This window comes from Lichenostomus cassidix, chromosome 18 (assembly GCF_008360975.1).
Source record: "Lichenostomus cassidix isolate B80296 chromosome 18, HeHo_3.0, whole genome shotgun sequence".
Taxonomy (NCBI): domain Eukaryota; kingdom Metazoa; phylum Chordata; class Aves; order Passeriformes; family Meliphagidae; genus Lichenostomus; species Lichenostomus cassidix.
This window is the reverse complement of record NC_139498.1, coordinates 9,464,586-9,483,084: the sequence shown is the minus strand read 5'-3', so window position 1 is coordinate 9,483,084 and position 18,499 is coordinate 9,464,586. Positions and strand designations below refer to the sequence as shown.

Genomic DNA, 18,499 nt, shown 5'->3' with positions numbered 1-18,499 from the left:
ATCAGTTATTTTTGCTGATTGTGAGGATTAACTTGGACTCCAAGTTAATTATTTGAAAGGTTCTTGCACTCTCTTGCACTGTCTTTTAAGACTTGCACTGTCTTGAAGGAATGTACTCTATAATACATGATGTTATTCAGCTCTGACTGAGTAGGCTGTGAGGTTCAATCACAATGGTGGTTTCAGAACTGTAAATTTCTTAATGTTCTGTTTTCTTCTGCAGATATAGAGTACTTAATGCCAGTGCTATCCCAGAGGGACAGTTCATGGACAACAAGAAGGCTTCAGAGAAGCTTCTTGGGTCCATTGATGTTGACCACACCCAGTACAGATTTGGTCACACCAAGGTAGAATGAAGTTCTCAAATTAAATACAGTGTGTTCCAGTCATGCACTTCCCAATACTGATGTACTACAATATTGTCTTTCTCAAGGTGTTCTTCAAAGCTGGACTGATAGGTGTGCTGGAGGAGATGAGAGATGAAAAACTGGCAGAGATCATGACCATGATACAAGCCAGGTGCAGAGGCTTCCTGATGAGAGTGGAGTACCAGAGAATGGTGGAGAGGAGGTAGATATTTCTCACTTGTTTGTTGATTTCTAATGGTTGTTGGCTAATTGAGACTAAATTCACTGAACACAGCATATTAAAAAATCATGGGAATTTCTTTTCAGGGAGTCCATCTTCTGCATCCAGTACAACGTTCGTGCATTCATGAATGTCAAACACTGGCCATGGATGAAGCTGTTCTTCAAGATCAAGCCCTTGCTGAAGAGTGCAGAGTCTGAGAAGGAAATGGCCAGCATGAAGGAAGAGTTTGAGAAAACCAAGGAAGAGCTTGCAAAGTCTGAGGCAAAGCGGAAGGAGCTGGAGGAGAAAATGGTGGCCCTGGTGCAGGAGAAGAATGACCTGCAGCTCCAAGTGCAGGCAGTGAGTATCACCATTCATTTCTCCCTGAAAAAATAATGATAAACTGTAAGAATGCTTCTCGTTCCACATAGAGACTCACAGGAATCAATGGGTGGTAGAAAACAGTTTAAATCACACACTCTAAGGCACTCTAATGTTGAGTAAGCATGCACTGGCCAGGGTATGGTGAGACTGCTGGCAGCCCCACATGTCACTCATCATTCCTGTTGTCTGAGGAAAGAGCCATGTAACACCAGGCAAGGTGTATTGAACAGTGGAGAGCTCAGAGCTGGAAGGTCACAACTTTCAAGGCAGGGCTTCTGTCTAACGCTGTAAAGGCAGTCCTAAGAAGCACCCATTTTTCCTCCAAACTCAATTAGTAAAAAGCATTTTCACCAAAGAAAACAAACCTTTCTCCACTAAAGTATTTTCACAAAGCTTCTATTGCTCAATACCATGAGGTTTACAAGTCAATTAAGCAGAAGAACATATTGCCTACTTTTCCATGAGAAAAATACTCCAAGCCCTTGCTCCTGCTTAAATTAGCAATTGAAGTAACCCCTGTTCTATTCTGCTTGTGGGTGCATGAGGCATTATCATTGCTAACTGCTCTGGAGACATATTTAAGAGACACAAAAACTTTGGTACAAATATTGACTCCAAATGACAGGGTTTCCCAGTCGACACCACTCAAGGTCCTTCTCTTGTTGGAGTTGAAGGTCAGGTTCACCCATCACTTTTAAATGCACCTATTCAGTGTAAGAAAAGGCAGAACAGAGAAAATGCAAGACATTGGAACTCATAAAATTCTGTCTCCCCACCAGGAAGCAGATAGCTTGGCTGATGCAGAGGAAAGGTGTGACCAGCTCATCAAAAACAAAATCCAGCTGGAAGCCAAAATTAAGGAGCTGACAGAAAGGTGTGAGGATGAAGAGGAAATTAACGCTGAACTGACAGCCAAGAAGAGGAAACTGGAGGATGAATGTTCAGAGCTGAAGAAAGATATTGATGACCTTGAGCTAACACTGGCCAAGGTGGAGAAGGAAAAACATGCCACGGAAAACAAGGTACACAAACAAGGAATCACAGAGCCAGACAGAAAAATCAATGTTTCTAGGAGCAAAAAAGCAACCCAAGGACATGTTGCCTTTTGAACATAGGAGCTGGGCCTGAGCTAAGCACTGAAAGGAAAAGCACAACTTCAGGCTAAGCACAGAAGATGGAAAATTTGACCAAAACAGCTACCATGTTTTCCCCTGAATTTTGACAATTGCTCTTACTTGTAGGTGAAAAACCTGACAGAGGAGATGGCAACCCTGGACGAGACCATCGCCAAGCTGACAAAAGAGAAGAAAGCCCTCCAAGAGGCCCATCAGCAGACCCTGGATGATCTGCAGGTTGAAGAGGACAAAGTCAATACACTGACCAAAGCCAAGACCAAGCTGGAACAGCAAGTGGACGATGTAAGCACACAGATAGAGAGCAGGAACAGGACAGGTCTGGAGGCTGAGCTGGCTGGTAGAGCACTGCTGTGTTGTTGTGTTTAGCTGGAAGGGTCCCTGGAGCAAGAGAAGAAACTGCGCATGGACCTGGAGAGAGCTAAGAGGAAACTGGAAGGAGACCTGAAGCTGGCCCAGGACAGCATCATGGATTTGGAGAATGACAAGCAGCAGCTGGATGAGAAGTTGAAGAAGTAAGTGTGGCTCTGGGGCACCTGCGTGCTGGGCTGGATCACTTGGCTTTTTTCTTTGAGCTCTAACACAATTTGCTTTGCCCAAAGGAAAGACTTTGAAATCAGCCAGATCCAGAGCAAAATCGAGGATGAACAAGCCCTGGGCATGCAACTTCAGAAGAAGATCAAGGAACTGCAGGCAAGTCTCTGTTCCTTCCCCTCCCTTGCTCAGGCTCAGCTCAGGCAGGAGGAGGGCAAGGCTGTGAAGGGTCCCTGCTGTTGTCCAGGCTCGTATTGAGGAGCTGGAGGAGGAAATTGAGGCAGAGCGAACCTCTCGTGCTAAAGCAGAGAAGCATCGCGCTGACCTGTCGAGGGAGCTGGAGGAGATCAGCGAGCGCCTGGAAGAAGCAGGAGGGGCGACAGCAGCTCAGGTTGAGATGAACAAGAAGCGAGAGGCAGAATTCCAGAAGATGCGCCGTGACCTCGAAGAGGCCACACTGCAGCACGAAGCCACGGCTGCCGCCCTGCGCAAGAAGCACGCGGACAGCACAGCTGAGCTGGGGGAGCAGATTGACAACCTGCAACGTGTGAAGCAGAAGCTGGAAAAGGAGAAGAGTGAGCTGAAGATGGAGATTGATGACTTGGCCAGTAACATGGAGTCTGTCTCCAAAGCCAAGGTATGTAGTTGCAGGAGAACATGCTGACAGGACCAACGTGTGGCATAAAAGGTGCCACTTCCAGTCATATTCCCAGAAACAAAATCCTCGCTGTGACAATAATGCAGGGTGCAGAGGATAATCTCTTTTCCCTTCTGTTGTTTCCTCTCTAGGCCAACCTGGAGAAGATGTGCCGCACACTGGAAGATCAGCTGAGTGAGATTAAAACGAAGGAGGAGCAGAATCAGCGCATGATCAATGACCTCAATACGCAAAGAGCTCGTTTGCAGACAGAAGCAGGTGAGACATCCTCAGCCCTGAAGTGCAAAGGCAGGACCTGCATGCCCTGAGCAAACCAGAGGGTGCAAACTGACAACTGGTCTAAGCTCTCTGGTTACATTGGCCTTACAGGCAGAAGGCGTCAAAGGAGGAATAGTCTACTTCCTCTTTTTTCTTTCTCTTCCCAGGTGAATATTCACGCCAGGTGGAGGAGAAAGATGCTCTGATTTCTCAGCTGTCTAGGGGCAAGCAAGGATTTACCCAACAGATTGAGGAGCTCAAGAGACATCTAGAGGAAGAAATCAAGGTCTGGAAGTACCCTATGATCCACAGTGTACATCACCCCTAAAAACATTTGGGGAATCCTGTCTGACACTAGACTGGTTCAGTGCTCTTTTTCCAAGCACATTTGCAACTGGAGGGAGCAGCACTAATGCACAACCCCTATTCTTCAACTAGAGAGGGAAGGAAGCAGGGTGCTTTAGGTGCTGGAGGAAGTCATCTACAAGGCTTCCATGAGATTCTGATGATCCTCTCTAAGACAGGATTCAGCCCCACATTTACACAATCCACTGATAACTGTCCACAGAGGAGCTGTCAGTAGCAGGTGCTGATCCTCCGGAATGTGTCACTGAGGGCCTCATCAGCTCCAAGCTCTACATTTGCCCAATTAGAATTTCATTCCAATTTCACTGTCAACTTCACAGTCAGGAGGCATTTCAAGAAAAGTATTCAAGTTAGCAAACCCATGTCCCCACAGGCCAAGAACGCCCTGGCCCACGCCCTGCAGTCTGCTCGCCACGACTGTGACTTGCTCCGGGAGCAATATGAGGAGGAGCAGGAGGCCAAGGGGGAGCTGCAGCGAGCTCTGTCCAAGGCCAACGGGGAGGTGGCCCAGTGGAGAACCAAATACGAGACGGACGCGATTCAGCGCACGGAGGAGCTCGAGGAGGCCAAGTACGTGGGGAGCAGGATGGAAAATGACTGGAGAAGACTGAGGCTGGTCAACAGAAATTGCAGTTTCTGAGACTGAGTTAGGAACAGAGTAGGATGAAGGCAAGGAGACTCTGCCTTGCTGGTAAAGGGGTGAGAGGGAGGAAGAGAAATATTGTAGATGGGAAGAGAAAACATAGGCTTTAGAAGACAGGCCTAATATTCCACAGGTGAAAGGACACAACAGAGGATAAATCCTTTTGTATATGTGTAAAAAGGGCTTTGCGCAAAACTAGTTTGAGGAACTGCGCTCTTATGACAGAACAGAGCTGATGCCCTTCCAAGCTCTAACATGGCACTGTGCTGTCTCCTGCCAGGAAGAAGCTGGCACAGCGCCTGCAAGATGCAGAGGAACATGTTGAGGCTGTCAATGCCAAATGTGCCTCCCTGGAAAAGACAAAGCAGAGGCTTCAAAATGAAGTGGAAGACCTCATGATTGACGTGGAGAGATCCAATGCTGCCTGCGCTGCTCTGGACAAGAAGCAGAAGAACTTTGACAAGGTCTTTTGGCCTCCAGCACCACAACTCCTGGCCAGAGCATTCTCCCTGTGATTGCCCCATCCCTACTCACACTCTGTTTCTCTTCAGATCCTGGCAGAATGGAAGCAGAAGTATGAGGAAACTCAGGCTGAGCTGGAGGCCTCGCAGAAGGAGTCACGCTCTCTCAGCACAGAGCTGTTCAAGATGAAGAATGCCTATGAGGAGTCCTTGGACCACCTGGAAACAATGAAGCGCGAGAACAAGAACTTACAGCGTGAGTCCCTCTGCTCCTCAGTGGGCTTTCTCACAATGGTGAGATGAGCCATTACCACCATTCTTCATGGGTCTGTGCCTGCAGGTCTGCAGAGATGTCTGGTGGGACACCTTGGTGGGACAGGGCCCTTGCCATTCTGCTGTGTGCCTGACTGTGCCATTGGTGTTTGTTCCCACAGAGGAGATTTCTGACCTCACGGAGCAGATTGCTGAGGGAGGAAAGGCAATTCATGAGCTGGAGAAAGTCAAGAAGCAGATTGAGCAGGAGAAATCTGAACTGCAAGCCTCCCTGGAGGAAGCTGAGGTAAGTACAATGATAATAAATAGGGTCACCACCAAGAGGATGGGTGTAGCTATTTGAAGACACATCAGGAAAGCAAGCCTTGATTTCATGTGGAACTGCATAAAAGATTACTTAGAAAGTAAGCAGTGGTTCAAGTCACTCTTCATGCTGAATTGTGCAGGCCTCGCTGGAACACGAGGAGGGGAAGATCCTGCGCCTGCAGCTTGAGCTCAACCAAGTGAAGTCTGAGATTGACAGGAAGATAGCAGAGAAAGATGAGGAGATCGACCAGCTGAAGAGAAACCACCTCCGAGTTGTAGACTCCATGCAGAGCACTCTGGATGCTGAGATCAGGAGCAGGAATGAAGCCCTGAGGCTGAAGAAGAAGATGGAGGGAGACCTGAATGAAATGGAGATCCAGCTGAGCCATGCCAACCGTGTGGCTGCAGAGGCACAGAAGAACCTGAGAAACACGCAGGGAGTTCTCAAGGTCTGTTTAGCAAACCTACAGAAAGAGAAAAATGAGATCCCTGACATTTTTGCCACTTAAGCACATGTTGATGCATGGTATTTCTCTTGTCTTTCTTTCCAGGACACACAGCTGCACTTGGATGATGCTCTCAGGACACAGGATGACCTGAAGGAGCAGGTGGCCATGGTGGAACGCAGGGCAAACCTGCTGCAGGCTGAAGTTGAGGAGCTACGGGCAGCCCTGGAGCAGACAGAGAGGTCAAGGAAACTGGCTGAGCAGGAGCTTCTGGATGCCACAGAACGTGCACAGCTCCTCCACACCCAGGTCAGTCCCTGCTGGAAATTGTTCCCATTCGTAAGAGATAACAAAGATTTAGGTTGTTATGCATCTTGCAAGTGATTACTGTGTACACATTTACAAAGTTTTACCCATTATAAATGTGTAAACATTTTATGAACTGTGCTGCAATATAACCCCTCCAGCCAGCCCCCAATGTCTGGTTTACTGCTCTGGTGCTAAAGAAGTCCCTTGAACTCAAGATTTTCCTAAACTATACCTGCATTTTCAGACCTTGATGTGGAGGCCTTTGGTCTGACAGTAGGAATCCTGTCTTTCCTTTTGCACAGAACACCAGCTTGATCAACACCAAGAAGAAGCTGGAAACAGACATTGCCCAGATCCAGAGTGAAATGGAGGACACGATCCAGGAGGCCCGCAATGCTGAGGAGAAGGCCAAGAAGGCCATCACAGATGTGAGTTGGGCACTCCTTGCATTGCTGATGGGGAATGGACTCTCCCCCAAATATCTCCAGCCCCAAAATGGCTTTGACCCTTTGCTCTGGTCAGGCGGCCATGATGGCAGAAGAGCTGAAGAAGGAGCAGGACACCAGTGCCCACCTGGAGAGGATGAAGAAGAACCTGGACCAGACAGTGAAGGACCTGCAGCACCGTCTGGAAGAGGCAGAGCAGTTGGCATTGAAGGGAGGGAAGAAGCAGATCCAGAAGCTGGAGGCCAGGGTGTGTAGGGCTGGGGTTGTGCATGAGTGAGCGTGTCCTTGGAGAGACACTGTCAGGGAAGCTGCAGGGATGGCTTCTCCTTGCAGGTGCGCGAGCTGGAAGGGGAGGTTGATGCTGAGCAGAAGCGCAGCGCTGAAGCCGTGAAGGGTGTGCGCAAGTACGAGCGGAGGGTGAAGGAACTGACCTACCAGGTAAGGCAGGAGGTTTCCTGGGCTGACAGGGTGTTCTCACAGCAAGTCACATTTTGCACACACCATTCCCAAGGGGAATTGTTAACCTTGCATGATGCAGAACCAAGAATTGACTTTCTTTCCTGTTTGCCAACCTCCCTAGTCTGAGGAAGATAGGAAGAATGTCCTCAGGCTGCAGGATCTAGTGGACAAGCTGCAAATGAAAGTGAAATCCTACAAGAGACAAGCTGAGGAAGCTGTAAGTATTGCTTGGAGAATGGACAAGGGCCACATTCCATTGAGGCAGGACACACATTGAATGAGGCTGAATACCAGGGGAGAGGTGTGAGAGAAACTCCTGAGACACAACAGTCTTGGTTTCGCTGCTTTGCTCTTGTGTCACAAGGACTTGATGAGCTCTGGGCACCCTGCAGTCATGGAGGTTCATTAAGGGAAGTTCTGCAGCCTGTTTCACACAGGAGGTCAGAGTAAACAAAGCCAGGGGCCACATCCACAGACTGACAAGTTCCTGAATCTCTGCTAATAATCAGCAGCAGAAGGCTTCAGGGTCTTCTGAACCCTGTAAGTCATACAGAGAAGTAGTGGGAGAATAAGTGCAGAAATGACAAACCCAAGGGACAAAATTGCATGTGCAATGTAGTCCTGGTGAAGCTTGTCCCAGCATTGTCCTGAAAAGGGGAGGATGAGGAGCTCTGTGTGAGGCTGATGTGTGAGCACTGGTGGGAGGGCGATTGAGAATTGCATTCCTGTAAGGCCAAGGTGCAGCAGGAACAAAATCCCTGCCCTGGGCTCCTCACCCCTGACTCCCTCTCCCCACACAGGAGGAGCTGTCCAATGTCAACCTCTCCAAGTTCCGCAAGATCCAGCACGAGCTGGAGGAAGCCGAGGAGCGGGCTGACATTGCAGAGTCACAGGTCAATAAGCTCCGAGCAAAGAGCCGTGACATTCATGGCAAGAAGATAGAAGAGGAAGAGTGAGAATGCCATGAGGCAGCAAAGTGACCTGAGGGCTGCACAAAATGTGAGCCCTCTGTCACTTCCTACTGCAATTTGTCTTTGTAACCATTTTAATGTCTAGAGAATAAATCCCATAGATTTCTTTGTGTGCATACCGCGAGCAGTATTTTTCATTTGTTTCTGGTTTTACTGGTTAGACCTGTATTACCATTAGCCTTTGGACACAGTTTTGCCTTATGACCACTGTGTACCTATGTCAAATTGCAGCTTTTTGTCATCTAGTTCCTTACTACTCATGTCTTTTTTACTTAGTGACTAAAGTGTGAATAGAAAACTAACATCACATGAAGGGAAATCAAGGACAATAATTCCTGATTGTGACTCCTGCAAGTTCTTTCTACTGTGGTACTCCATGCAATATCTTATCCTTTATTCAGTCATTTGTCACCTCAGCAATTTCCAGCTCAGCTGTCAGCAGTGAGTTGCGCCTTTTGCTGGCTTCTATCTGAGACAGATTTATAGAGTGCTGCTTACCCAAAGAGTTTATGTTTTTCTGTGAAGCTGACAGAAGGTAGTCTGTAGTCTCCACTACTTTTACTTCTTAAATTTAATTAAATGGCCATGAAGAGTATCACATCCCCTTGGATTAAAACTGGAGAAGGTCATTGACAGTTCTGTGACAATTCCTTTATCTCCTATAAATCAGATCAGTGTCTACAAAAGCTGAGTTTCTGCCATGCTACTTTCTGAGACACTGCCCTGCCTTGGGAAATTTTTCTTTCCTGATGAAGAAGCCTAGCTGTTTGATGTGGTGTTTTCTTTACTGGTATTGTAGAAACTCAAGATCCTCACCAGGATCTTCTCTCACTAGCCTATGGCAAGAAAGTGAACAGGGAAGTGTCAGAGAAGACAGTGAGCAGGGAAGAGACAGCTTGCAGCAGTCCATCAATGAAAGGAAAACAGTTCATTAGCTGTTATTTCCTGTCTAGACTACTAATTTTCCACTCAATGTGCAGAAGAAGCAATAAAGAAGATGGACAAATAAATGGCAGATGCTGACCCCGAGGCAGAGAACCACATGGACTGACAATGAAGACTTGAGTGCAGGGATAGAAGGATGTCATGCTCAGTGCCAGGCCCTGCTTCCTAGGGCAGAGTTCACTGCCACTCTCACAGCTTCTGAATTCCCAGTGAGCACTGGACCAAGAATATGCAGCACCTCCAAGGAAAGAACTGGTATGGGGACCTGAGGACAGGTGGTTTACGTCGTTCCAAAGGGAGTACTCTGTTAAATTCAAGTCAGCCTTAGATGTGAAACAACACACGAAACTTTGAAAGGATAGATGAGCACGTGAACAGAGAGATACAGTGGATATAATTGACTGGGATTTCCAAAACCGTTCAGCAAGGAATCCCAAAAAGGGCTTTTATAGAACTGATGAAGCCATGGGATAAGAAGGAAGCTTCTTACTCAGACAAAAAAAAGACATAGAATGCAAGAGAAGAGTTATGTGTGCTGGAGCCTGTGTTGTTCAATCTACTGATAAAGCAAGAAAAAGCCACGTTGAACAGGAAGGAACACAGTGTTTCTCAGTGAAATGACACTGTTCCAGGCACTAAGGACTACAAAGAGAGCACATGAGGGTAAAAAGTTATTACCATTTGGGAGAACGGATTGCATTCTTTACTGCCAAATCCAAGTAAGAGGTGGCTTCTAGTCATAACACAGCTGCCAAATGAGGCAGCCCAAGAAGACACAGGTATATACACAGACTTGTTGAATCCCATTGCTTTTATGCAAAAGCTGTTTGCATGGCCACAATAACAGCCCTACTGGACTTCCCTGGGAGAGCTGGGAAAAATACAGTTTAGAATACATGAAAACTTTGGAACTGGAGACCAAAGAAGTAAAGTCAAGCCTATCTAATGAGTGAGGCCAAGAGCTGTGTGGTGTGGTTGACATGCAGGAGGGAAGGACTCTTGAGAGAAAGACCTTGACAGGGTTGAGAGGTGGGCCTGTGTGAACTTCATGAAGTTCAACAAGACCAAGTGCAAGGTCCTGCATATGTGTTGGAGCAATCCCAAGCACAAATACAGGCTGGGCAAAGAATGGAGTGACAGCAGCCGAGAGGAAGGACTTGGAGTCACTCTTATGGTCCACCTTTACACTGTCTGAAAATACACCAATAATCACAGCTTTTGCTCCTCTGGAAGAGGATGTGAAAACAGAACTGTGACCTCAACCAAAGCCCATCTAGGTCTTCACTGTTCACACACACAGAAGCAGAGCAGGGCTACATTCTGCCAACTCACCTCTGCCCAGTCTGGGAACTTGTAAACTCATAAGCTCCATTTTCTTGGGAATACAGGTCATTTGAAAAACCCAGTATTTCTAGTTATTATCATGGAACAAATTTAATCTGTACCACCTTTAATATCTGAAGAAACTTCTAAGGGGCAGTGAGTATGCTGACATTCATCGACCAGCAGCCAAAGTACTGACAGGTACCAGTATGGAGAGGAGCTGCCCAGCAAAGTCTGCTTGGGAATGCTGAGATTCAGTGTCTGGGGTAAGGCAGGAAACACAAGGACATAAGGACTTCTACTGCTGAGCTGCCATGTCACTCACTGCTGTTTGCTCACAGCTTATGGTCATACGATACCATGATTACACTCACTGAAAATAACACAGGGCCAAGGAGCCAGCGGAGGAAAGGGCAACCAAGCAACTTCAGAGGACATTATCAAGATGAAAAATAAAATGTGACAAAATGAAATGACAAATCGGAGAAAGACATCCAATAATTACTCTTACACGAAAATGCCCTGAAATTATTCCTAGGTTTGTCAGCACATTTAATGCACTTATGTGACAGATTCTGAGGAATGCTTTATCGACCATAACCATGTAGTTGCTTAAATTTACACTATAAATCCCAGGATGTGTTACTTGCAACACCTTTGTCAGTGCATTCAGATCTGTCCCATGTACTAATGCTCTGCTGGCAAATCTGGGACACAGAATGCCCATTGAGTATAGCAATGTGTTGGTTTAAAAGACAGGTGTCTGCTAAGGAAGGCAGGAACCTTCCTTAGAATGGAGAATAGAGAATATGATCCCCTTCCCTCCGAATTATCATAACTTTGAAATCAAGGGCTTTCAGGCAAAGATGTGGTGAAAGAAATAACAGTTCTTTACTGGTATTTATAACGAGGCAAACAAGCAACAACAAGCAAACCAGAAACCCAGGAGCAGCTCTGAGCTGCCAAAGCGCCTTCCCCTTGGCGCAGTTCCGGTCACAGCCGGCAGGGGCGCTGTTGGCTCCCGGCCGGCAGGGCGGTGCGATGATGCCCGCGCCTGCAGGGGGCGCTGTGGCGGGAGGCCGGGCGAGCCTCCCTCAGGCGGTAATGGCGGGCGGGCTGCATGGCGGGATAGACTGCAGCACGGAGCTCGGAGCATCAGGCTGGAGCAGCAGAGCTGGCTCACCCGGAGTAGCAAGCAGACGGTGGTTGAAACTACGCAGCTGTAGCAGGAGTGGCAGTGTGTCCCGGCAGGCGGGGGATGCGGGGTTACAGCGTAACAGAAAACAACCCGAGTCAGCAGCAGACAAAACGGCAGGGCTAGGAAGCAGCAGCCAGACTCCTCCACAGGGCTAAGAGGGTCAGGGTCCTGGGTTTCCCCTGAGGCACCTGAGTGGATGGTGAAGGATCCCCCCCAGTCAGATTTGGTGTTAATAAGGTCCCAGTTCAACAGCTGCTCTTACAAACAAAGGCTCACCCTGTAAGGAAAGAGGTAGTCCAGAGCTGGGCTCCAGTGGTCGCAGAGAACCCTGTGGGAGCAAAAGGAGCTCAGCTGTCCCCTTCGATGCCCAGAGCTGGAGCACGAGAGAGAGCTGGGAGCTGCCTTCAGCCCCTACCCCTGGCTCGAGTCCCATGGGATGTCTGCCCCTCCGAGAGAAGGACCTCAGATAAAAGAGGTGTGGCCAGGTGCTCTCCCCCCGTCCCCCACCGTGGGTATATATTTTGTATCTCTTAAGTATTGATAGTTAGGGTCTCTTAGCAACAGGAGAAAATTCCCCAAGAGAGAGAGAAAACAAACGGAAAAATGCTAACCACCAACAAGCAGATATTCAGCATCTGAGTAAAATACCATTGAGTGAGACATTGAAGAGTACATTTGTTGACTCAAGATTTGTTGTCACACATTGAGAAGAGGAGCCATTTTTTTCTGACATGATATTTTTTGAATCAGGCTGCTGTCACCTATTAGATGCTGCTGCAAAGTGAGGAAATGATCACTTTATAAGAGCCCATAAAAGATGATCTCTCAGAGAAAGTTTTAAATAAGTGCCACCGGTGTTTTCCCCATATGAAGGGAATCTCATATGGATTGCAGAGGAATGTGGATTTCTGACAATCTGAACAAGAAATAGTGCAATGTCTCTCCCAAACACAAAAGCAGCAATTCCGGGAGTATTACAAGTAAAAGGACCAGTATCAGAATCGGGAAATCTATTATGCTGACAGTTTTGCCAGAGAAGCTCAGTTCAGCTGCTCTGCTCTACATATTATTCTGGAACTCCAGGAATGTTGCCCACTTTATGAGCAGAGTTGAGGTCCCTGTCACATCTTCCCATTGAGTAGAGGGTTTTCCTAGCACCTGAACCTTGCTCTTAAGGTCTCATGAATGTGCTCTTACATCTCCCACAGAAGGGGCCTGCTGACCCCCCTCACCATGCCATCAGCACAGTTCCAGTAGCAGCATAGGACTCCTGGAGAAACACAATTCAGAATGCATGAAGGCTTTGGAATAGGAGCCCAAAGAGGGATAGTCCAAGCTTAGCTGTCTTGTGAGGCTGAGAGAAATGTGGGGTCATGGCATGGCTCTGTCTGACACCCTACGAGTCACCCTGCACTGGCTAACTGGAGACACTTCTCCGGGAGCTGAAGAGACTGATCTGGAAAAAAGGCAATACATGTTGGTGTGGTATGGCAAAGCAGTGGCCAACCAAAGTTGACCATTGCAGCTTGAACTGGAGAAGATAAGGTTCTACGGATACCGAAATCAGCCAGATAGAAACTTCCTAACACCGTTTTGAGTGTTAGAAACCAGGCATTCTTTATTGCATCGTGCTCAGTGTTCCTCAGGGGATCCGTCCTCCGTTCGAGTGCAGCCAGTGCTGGGTGAAGAGAGGTTTTATCATACACATTGATTACATATTCATTAGCTATCCCCACTTCCTTGGCTTTATTTTACATAGTCAGACCCCTTATCAAAAGTCTTTACATGGCTCTTCCGGATTTGTCTTCAATGTCTGGTGTCCTTTTTAGGTAGCTGTTCCTCAATCCATGCTTTTAAGTAAGCACTATTGTTGTTTTGCATAACTTCTACTTTGTTAGCCTTGCAGAGCTGAGCTGGCGTCTTGTTTATGTTTTTCACGACTTCTGTTTTCCTAAGTTACATCCTTTATCTATTTTTCCAAGGCTGTTCTGTTCTGTTCTACTGTCCTTGATGAGAGTAAAGTGCTGTTCTGTTCTACTCTCCTTATCAAGTCCCCCCTTTCCTTGAGACTAAGTTCTTTAAGTCTCTCAAGATCTCTATTTCATTTATAGTATAAGGCATTACAAAAGCTGTAGCACTGAATCATGATGCAAGCTAAAACACATACAACAGTTATTATGGTGACCATTATGAACAGACATTTTCACCAAGTCCAGCTGGGTAACCATGAGGTCAGTTTGGTCCAAATTTCTTCAGATCCTCAGGAGGTATCATTTTGAGCTGTGCATTGTAAAAAAGTTGTCAATAGTACTTGGAAAGGTCCCTTCCACTTTGGCTGGAGTGGAGCTGTTCCCCACTCCCAATCTCCTGGTTGGAGATGTCCACTGGTATATCCAATCCCATCAGTCTGGGGATCACCGCTGCTCACTGCAAATCCCGTAAGGTTTTATTAAGAGAAATGAGGTAATGATTGAAATTGACCCCTTCTTTTATGTGTATGTTTCTTGGAATGTGTGGAACTTAGTAGGGTTGATCATACAACAGCTCATAGGTGTTGTAACACAGTCCGGGAGGGTGGCACAGGCCGGCTGCCCCCCCGGACCGGGTCTCTGGTTCGTGTAAATCCCACCGGATCTGGGGCGGGCGGCCCCCGAGGTTCCGCGGCATGGCAGCAGTCTTCCAACCACGTCAATTCAAGCAGGAATATAGTGAGACTAGGAAGAACTGGACTCCATCTCTATTCTGGCAGATTGGTTTATTTGGGGTAATGGGAAAAGGGGTGCAGGGGAGGAGAAGCGGGGAGGAAAGGCAGGGACGGGATAAGGTGTGCCAGCCCAGAGATGCAGACCACGAGCAGATCTGAACATTGCTTTATAAAGGGAAAGGAAGGGGAGGGACTGTCTCCCCCAGAGCCAGTCCCAGGGAGTCTGAAGGGAAGACAGGAATAGGGAACCCACCAATAGATTTCGGGGTACAGCAGAGCATATTTCAAAATGAACCAATGGTATACAAAGCAGAGGGACAAAGGAGCACATGGAATCCTAAAACCCCACGTTGCTACACATAGGGGCTTATTTTGATGGAGATTTCCTGACATATTTTATCCAATTGCAATTTGATTGTGTAAACCATTCACTTGGTGTAAACCCAATACCTTGGGACCTGTAAGGAGTATGAAGATCCCAGGCTACTCCCAAGGCTTTCCTAACTTACTGTACCACTTCTTCAATGAAGTGGGAACCTCTGTCTGATGACATTCCCAAACGTACTCTGAATCTAGGTATTATTTGATTCAACAGTATTTTAGTCACTTCTCTAGCCAGGCTGGTGTGACAAGGGAAGGCTTCTAGCTATGCAGAAAAGGAATCCACCTGAATTAGGAGGTATTTATCGCCCCCTTTTCTGGGCAATTCAGTAAAATCAATCTGTAAATATAAACTATACATTGTTGGATTCTTGATTGTACAATCTGAGCCATTTTAGACCAAATTATAGATTTTATGAATGTTTAAAAAGTTTTTGGTACTCCCATGAGTGGCTTTGTGTTTGCAATCCACTATTTCACACAGGATCGGTTCTGGGACTACCATTTGCCAGTTTGGGGTAACTGCGCAGGCTTGTGCACCAAATCCTACTACTAAGATTTCAATTAATTGACAATCCCTAGCACTGTACTCTTGTTTCTCTACCCTGAGAGGTATCTATAGCAGGGCTATTAAAGATAAAACTTCATTTTCTAATGGGCCTTTTTCTGCAGCCTCTTTGGCAGCCTTATTGGCTAAATGATTCTCCAGTTCTGGTTTGTTCTTACCTGCTTGGTGTGCTCTGCAATGCGGGATGGCAACTTCTGCTGGTTTCTGGATACTTACAAGTAAATCCAAGGTTTGTTTTCCATTTTTGATCAATATGCCTTGAGATGTCAAAAGGCCGCTTTCTTTCCAGGTGGCCCTCTGTGCATGTACCCCTCCAAAAGTGTATTTTGAATCAGTCCAAATGTTCACTTCTTTTCCTTTACTCAATTCCAAAGCTCGAGTGAGTGCAATTAGTTCTGCTTTCTGGGTCTAAACATCTGGGGGGAGTGCCCATGATTCAATTACCGCATGGTGTATAAGATGGGGAAACATTTTTTACTTAGACCTGTAGCCATAGGAAAAGGGGAAAAGGTTTTAAATTAAAAAGGCCATATTCTGGTTGGATATAAGAGTGACATTTTTTAAGAAGAGGCCAGTGAGACACAGAACAGACTGGCCCCAGAATATGGGAATACCCCATCATTGGAAGTATGCAAGCTCAGGCTGAATGGGGCTTTGAGCAACCTGATCAAGTCAAAGATATTCTTACCCACAGCAGTGGTGTTGCACTAGATGATTCTTTTAAGGTTCCTTCCAACCCAAACCATTCTCTGATTCTGTCTCCTAAGTTCTGTATGTCCGTGGAAGTCAGAGATTGCCCAGAGACACAGGATTTCTGCTACACCCCTGTGCTCACTGTTTTACACAGCTTGTTTCTGAGCTCCTCCTGTTTAGGGCAAAGGGTGTTTCTACCAGCTTCCCCCTGCCCTGTGCAAGAAGCCCAGGGTGAGCTCTGGTTTGGAACTCCACAAAGGTGCATATTCATCCTTGGAACAAGCTTTTCACACCCATGCCAGTGCTTGACATTGGATATCTCCTTGGATCACAGGTACCATTTTTACTGACCTTGCCCCTGTGCTCTTCACTGAGCTTTATCCACTGAGCTGTTTCAATAATCAAAATGCCAATGACCAGGAGAAGAGCATGTTCAGAAGTGACACTGTTGAAAACAGCTCAAGTGACAGTGCCCTTTTTCCTAGAAGTTGACCACTCGTTCTTGAGAACTACTGGCAAATTCTCTCTTTCTCAGAGTATTGCCCACAGCAATACTGCTCCAAAACAGCACCATGTTGAGAGCTCTTGTTGCTGGGAACTGTGTGAATGTGTAAGAGTGCAAGGTATTTGTGATGGAGTGGGAGTGCTGGACTGAAGATGTATCAGAGTGCAGAGGACCCCATACTTATGCTCTGTGTGTGAATGTGGGTAGAGTTGTGTTTGGGCAGAAGGGTTGAAGGTTTTTTTGGAGTTGTAGGTAGTGAAGGCCTGACTTGGTTGAGAGCATTGCTTGGTATACACTGACAATGGGCACATAAATATTAGCAAGAGTAAAGAGCTTAAGCTCTTAAAGCTCTTTATATATTTATTGCTCTATATATTTATTGACTGTATGTCTACTGGGGGTTGAAGGTATTTCCTGGTCTAGGTTACTTTTGCCTGTTAGGCTCTCTTAACCCTTAGAGAATCTTTAATAAAGTTTCATATGAACAATTTTCCTAATAATAAAGGTGCTAGTTATAAAATGCTACACATTTCTTCTATATCAGCTCTGTAACAGAAGAATCAGCTTTTTCACAACCTGAAATTATTTACAAAAAGCCATACAATTTTCTTTTTTTTAGGTATGAGATATTATGAATAATTTGTTTGTTTGAAACTACAAAGAATTTTCTGTTGTATCAGTTATGACTGATTGTTACAATAGTGAACATTCCTCTAGAATGCACATGTTGAATTTTTTGATTTCTGAAAAATACCAAGTGATGATTTATTCACATAGATATTTAATTGCTTGTATAGCTAAGGAGTCACCTTTCACACTCTAGGCACAAACTGCATGTCCAAACTTGAAACCGTATTTGACCTTCCTGTCTGTTGGATTCCTCTCTATCTGATATTGTAGGCAAAATCCTGGCCCACAATATATCTGGTTTCCCCCTTTTCATTATAATATATAGTGAATCACTGAAAGATTTTTAATAATGATTTATGTAGAACTGCCTTTTTTAATGATGCAAAGGCAAGCTTTAAGTTCATAGGACCACATGTACAAGATACATTGTATTATTTCACTTTTACATCTGGAAAAGTACAGAAATCCCAAAAAATCGCATCAGGACCAAAGATTAAGTTACCTGTAAAGACAGTAGAAGAACCAATAAATCATACACCCAAGTTCTTTAAGTGCCTTGACTAGTCCACATTCCAATATTAATAGCCCTGTCAGACTATTTATAGGAAATGTATCCACAGGAATGGTAAGATGCAAAACATTTCTAAATATATCAGGTCAAATGACAATTATGCCATTAGTTAAGTTTGCCAGACAATATTTTGCCAAAGATGGTTTGCCAAAATATATTTTGACAGAAGGAAGAGGAAACATCCAAAGCATTTGCATACCAGAGTCTATAAAAGTCTCTTTGGAGTGCTGTGCCCAGTCTTGACAGAAAATTTCAAGGTAAGTGTCTGGCTCCTGTGAACTGCTGGGCAAAACATACACCTTTTCACTCAATTTAACTTACTATAAGACTTGGATATCCATTTCTGTCATGGACTGACTCTGTGAGCAGTAATTTTACTGTAGGTTTGAAGGCAGCATATTTTCCTTCAACTTATATATCAGATCTTGATATCTGTGCAACACAAAATGAATTATGTTTTCAAACAGCAGTGACCTCTGCCACCAAGAGTCTAAGATTTGTGGAAGGGACAACAGGAAATAGTAACATTTATATCTGTCATAATGCACAATGAATTATTCAGAGCAAGTAATTCTTAGAAAGCCACTATTTGCTATCAGAAAAGGAATTATTTCAGAGACTTTCAGTAGCATTAAAAAAAAAATCAGAGACTGTTATGGGAACACCCAACTTTGCTAGAATTTCCTAAGTTGAAATAATACTGCTAAACTTCACAACAGACTGCATGCTTAACTGCTGTTCTGTGCTTTTTTTGCTTAGCTGGA

General features: G+C 45.7%; 1 protein-coding gene and 1 long non-coding RNA gene across 3 annotated transcripts in view; one reads left to right on the top strand and one right to left on the bottom strand.

The window, feature by feature from the left end:
* LOC146429680 (uncharacterized) overlaps positions 1 to 8,333 on the top strand; it is a 45,591-nt gene extending 37,258 nt beyond the window's left edge. Inside the window, exons 56-76 of the mRNA XM_085078054.1 lie at positions 224 to 347; positions 434 to 570; positions 675 to 930; positions 1,734 to 1,976; positions 2,196 to 2,372; positions 2,457 to 2,602; positions 2,690 to 2,780; positions 2,869 to 3,258; positions 3,411 to 3,537; positions 3,705 to 3,823; positions 4,277 to 4,473; positions 4,827 to 5,010; positions 5,098 to 5,263; positions 5,442 to 5,566; positions 5,727 to 6,035; positions 6,138 to 6,341; positions 6,644 to 6,769; positions 6,864 to 7,034; positions 7,121 to 7,225; positions 7,368 to 7,463; positions 8,047 to 8,333. Of these exons, the coding sequence (XP_084934180.1) occupies positions 224 to 347; positions 434 to 570; positions 675 to 930; positions 1,734 to 1,976; positions 2,196 to 2,372; positions 2,457 to 2,602; positions 2,690 to 2,780; positions 2,869 to 3,258; positions 3,411 to 3,537; positions 3,705 to 3,823; positions 4,277 to 4,473; positions 4,827 to 5,010; positions 5,098 to 5,263; positions 5,442 to 5,566; positions 5,727 to 6,035; positions 6,138 to 6,341; positions 6,644 to 6,769; positions 6,864 to 7,034; positions 7,121 to 7,225; positions 7,368 to 7,463; positions 8,047 to 8,202 (3,649 nt within the window). The 3' untranslated portion in view covers positions 8,203 to 8,333. The remainder of the gene's footprint in view (positions 1 to 223; positions 348 to 433; positions 571 to 674; positions 931 to 1,733; positions 1,977 to 2,195; positions 2,373 to 2,456; positions 2,603 to 2,689; positions 2,781 to 2,868; positions 3,259 to 3,410; positions 3,538 to 3,704; positions 3,824 to 4,276; positions 4,474 to 4,826; positions 5,011 to 5,097; positions 5,264 to 5,441; positions 5,567 to 5,726; positions 6,036 to 6,137; positions 6,342 to 6,643; positions 6,770 to 6,863; positions 7,035 to 7,120; positions 7,226 to 7,367; positions 7,464 to 8,046) is intronic.
* Positions 8,334 to 11,352: 3,019 nt separating this feature from the next.
* Positions 11,353 to 17,794, bottom strand: LOC146429679 (uncharacterized). 2 transcript variants are annotated; one of them, XR_014855640.1, is made up of 3 exons: positions 15,495 to 17,794; positions 11,960 to 12,011; positions 11,353 to 11,705 (listed from the first exon to the last, which is right to left on the bottom strand). It is a non-coding gene; the product is annotated as an uncharacterized LOC146429679 (long non-coding RNA). The 2 variants fall into 2 exon arrangements; XR_014855639.1 differs by having other exon boundaries at positions 11,353 to 12,011.
* Between the last annotated feature and the right edge of the window lie 705 nt (positions 17,795 to 18,499).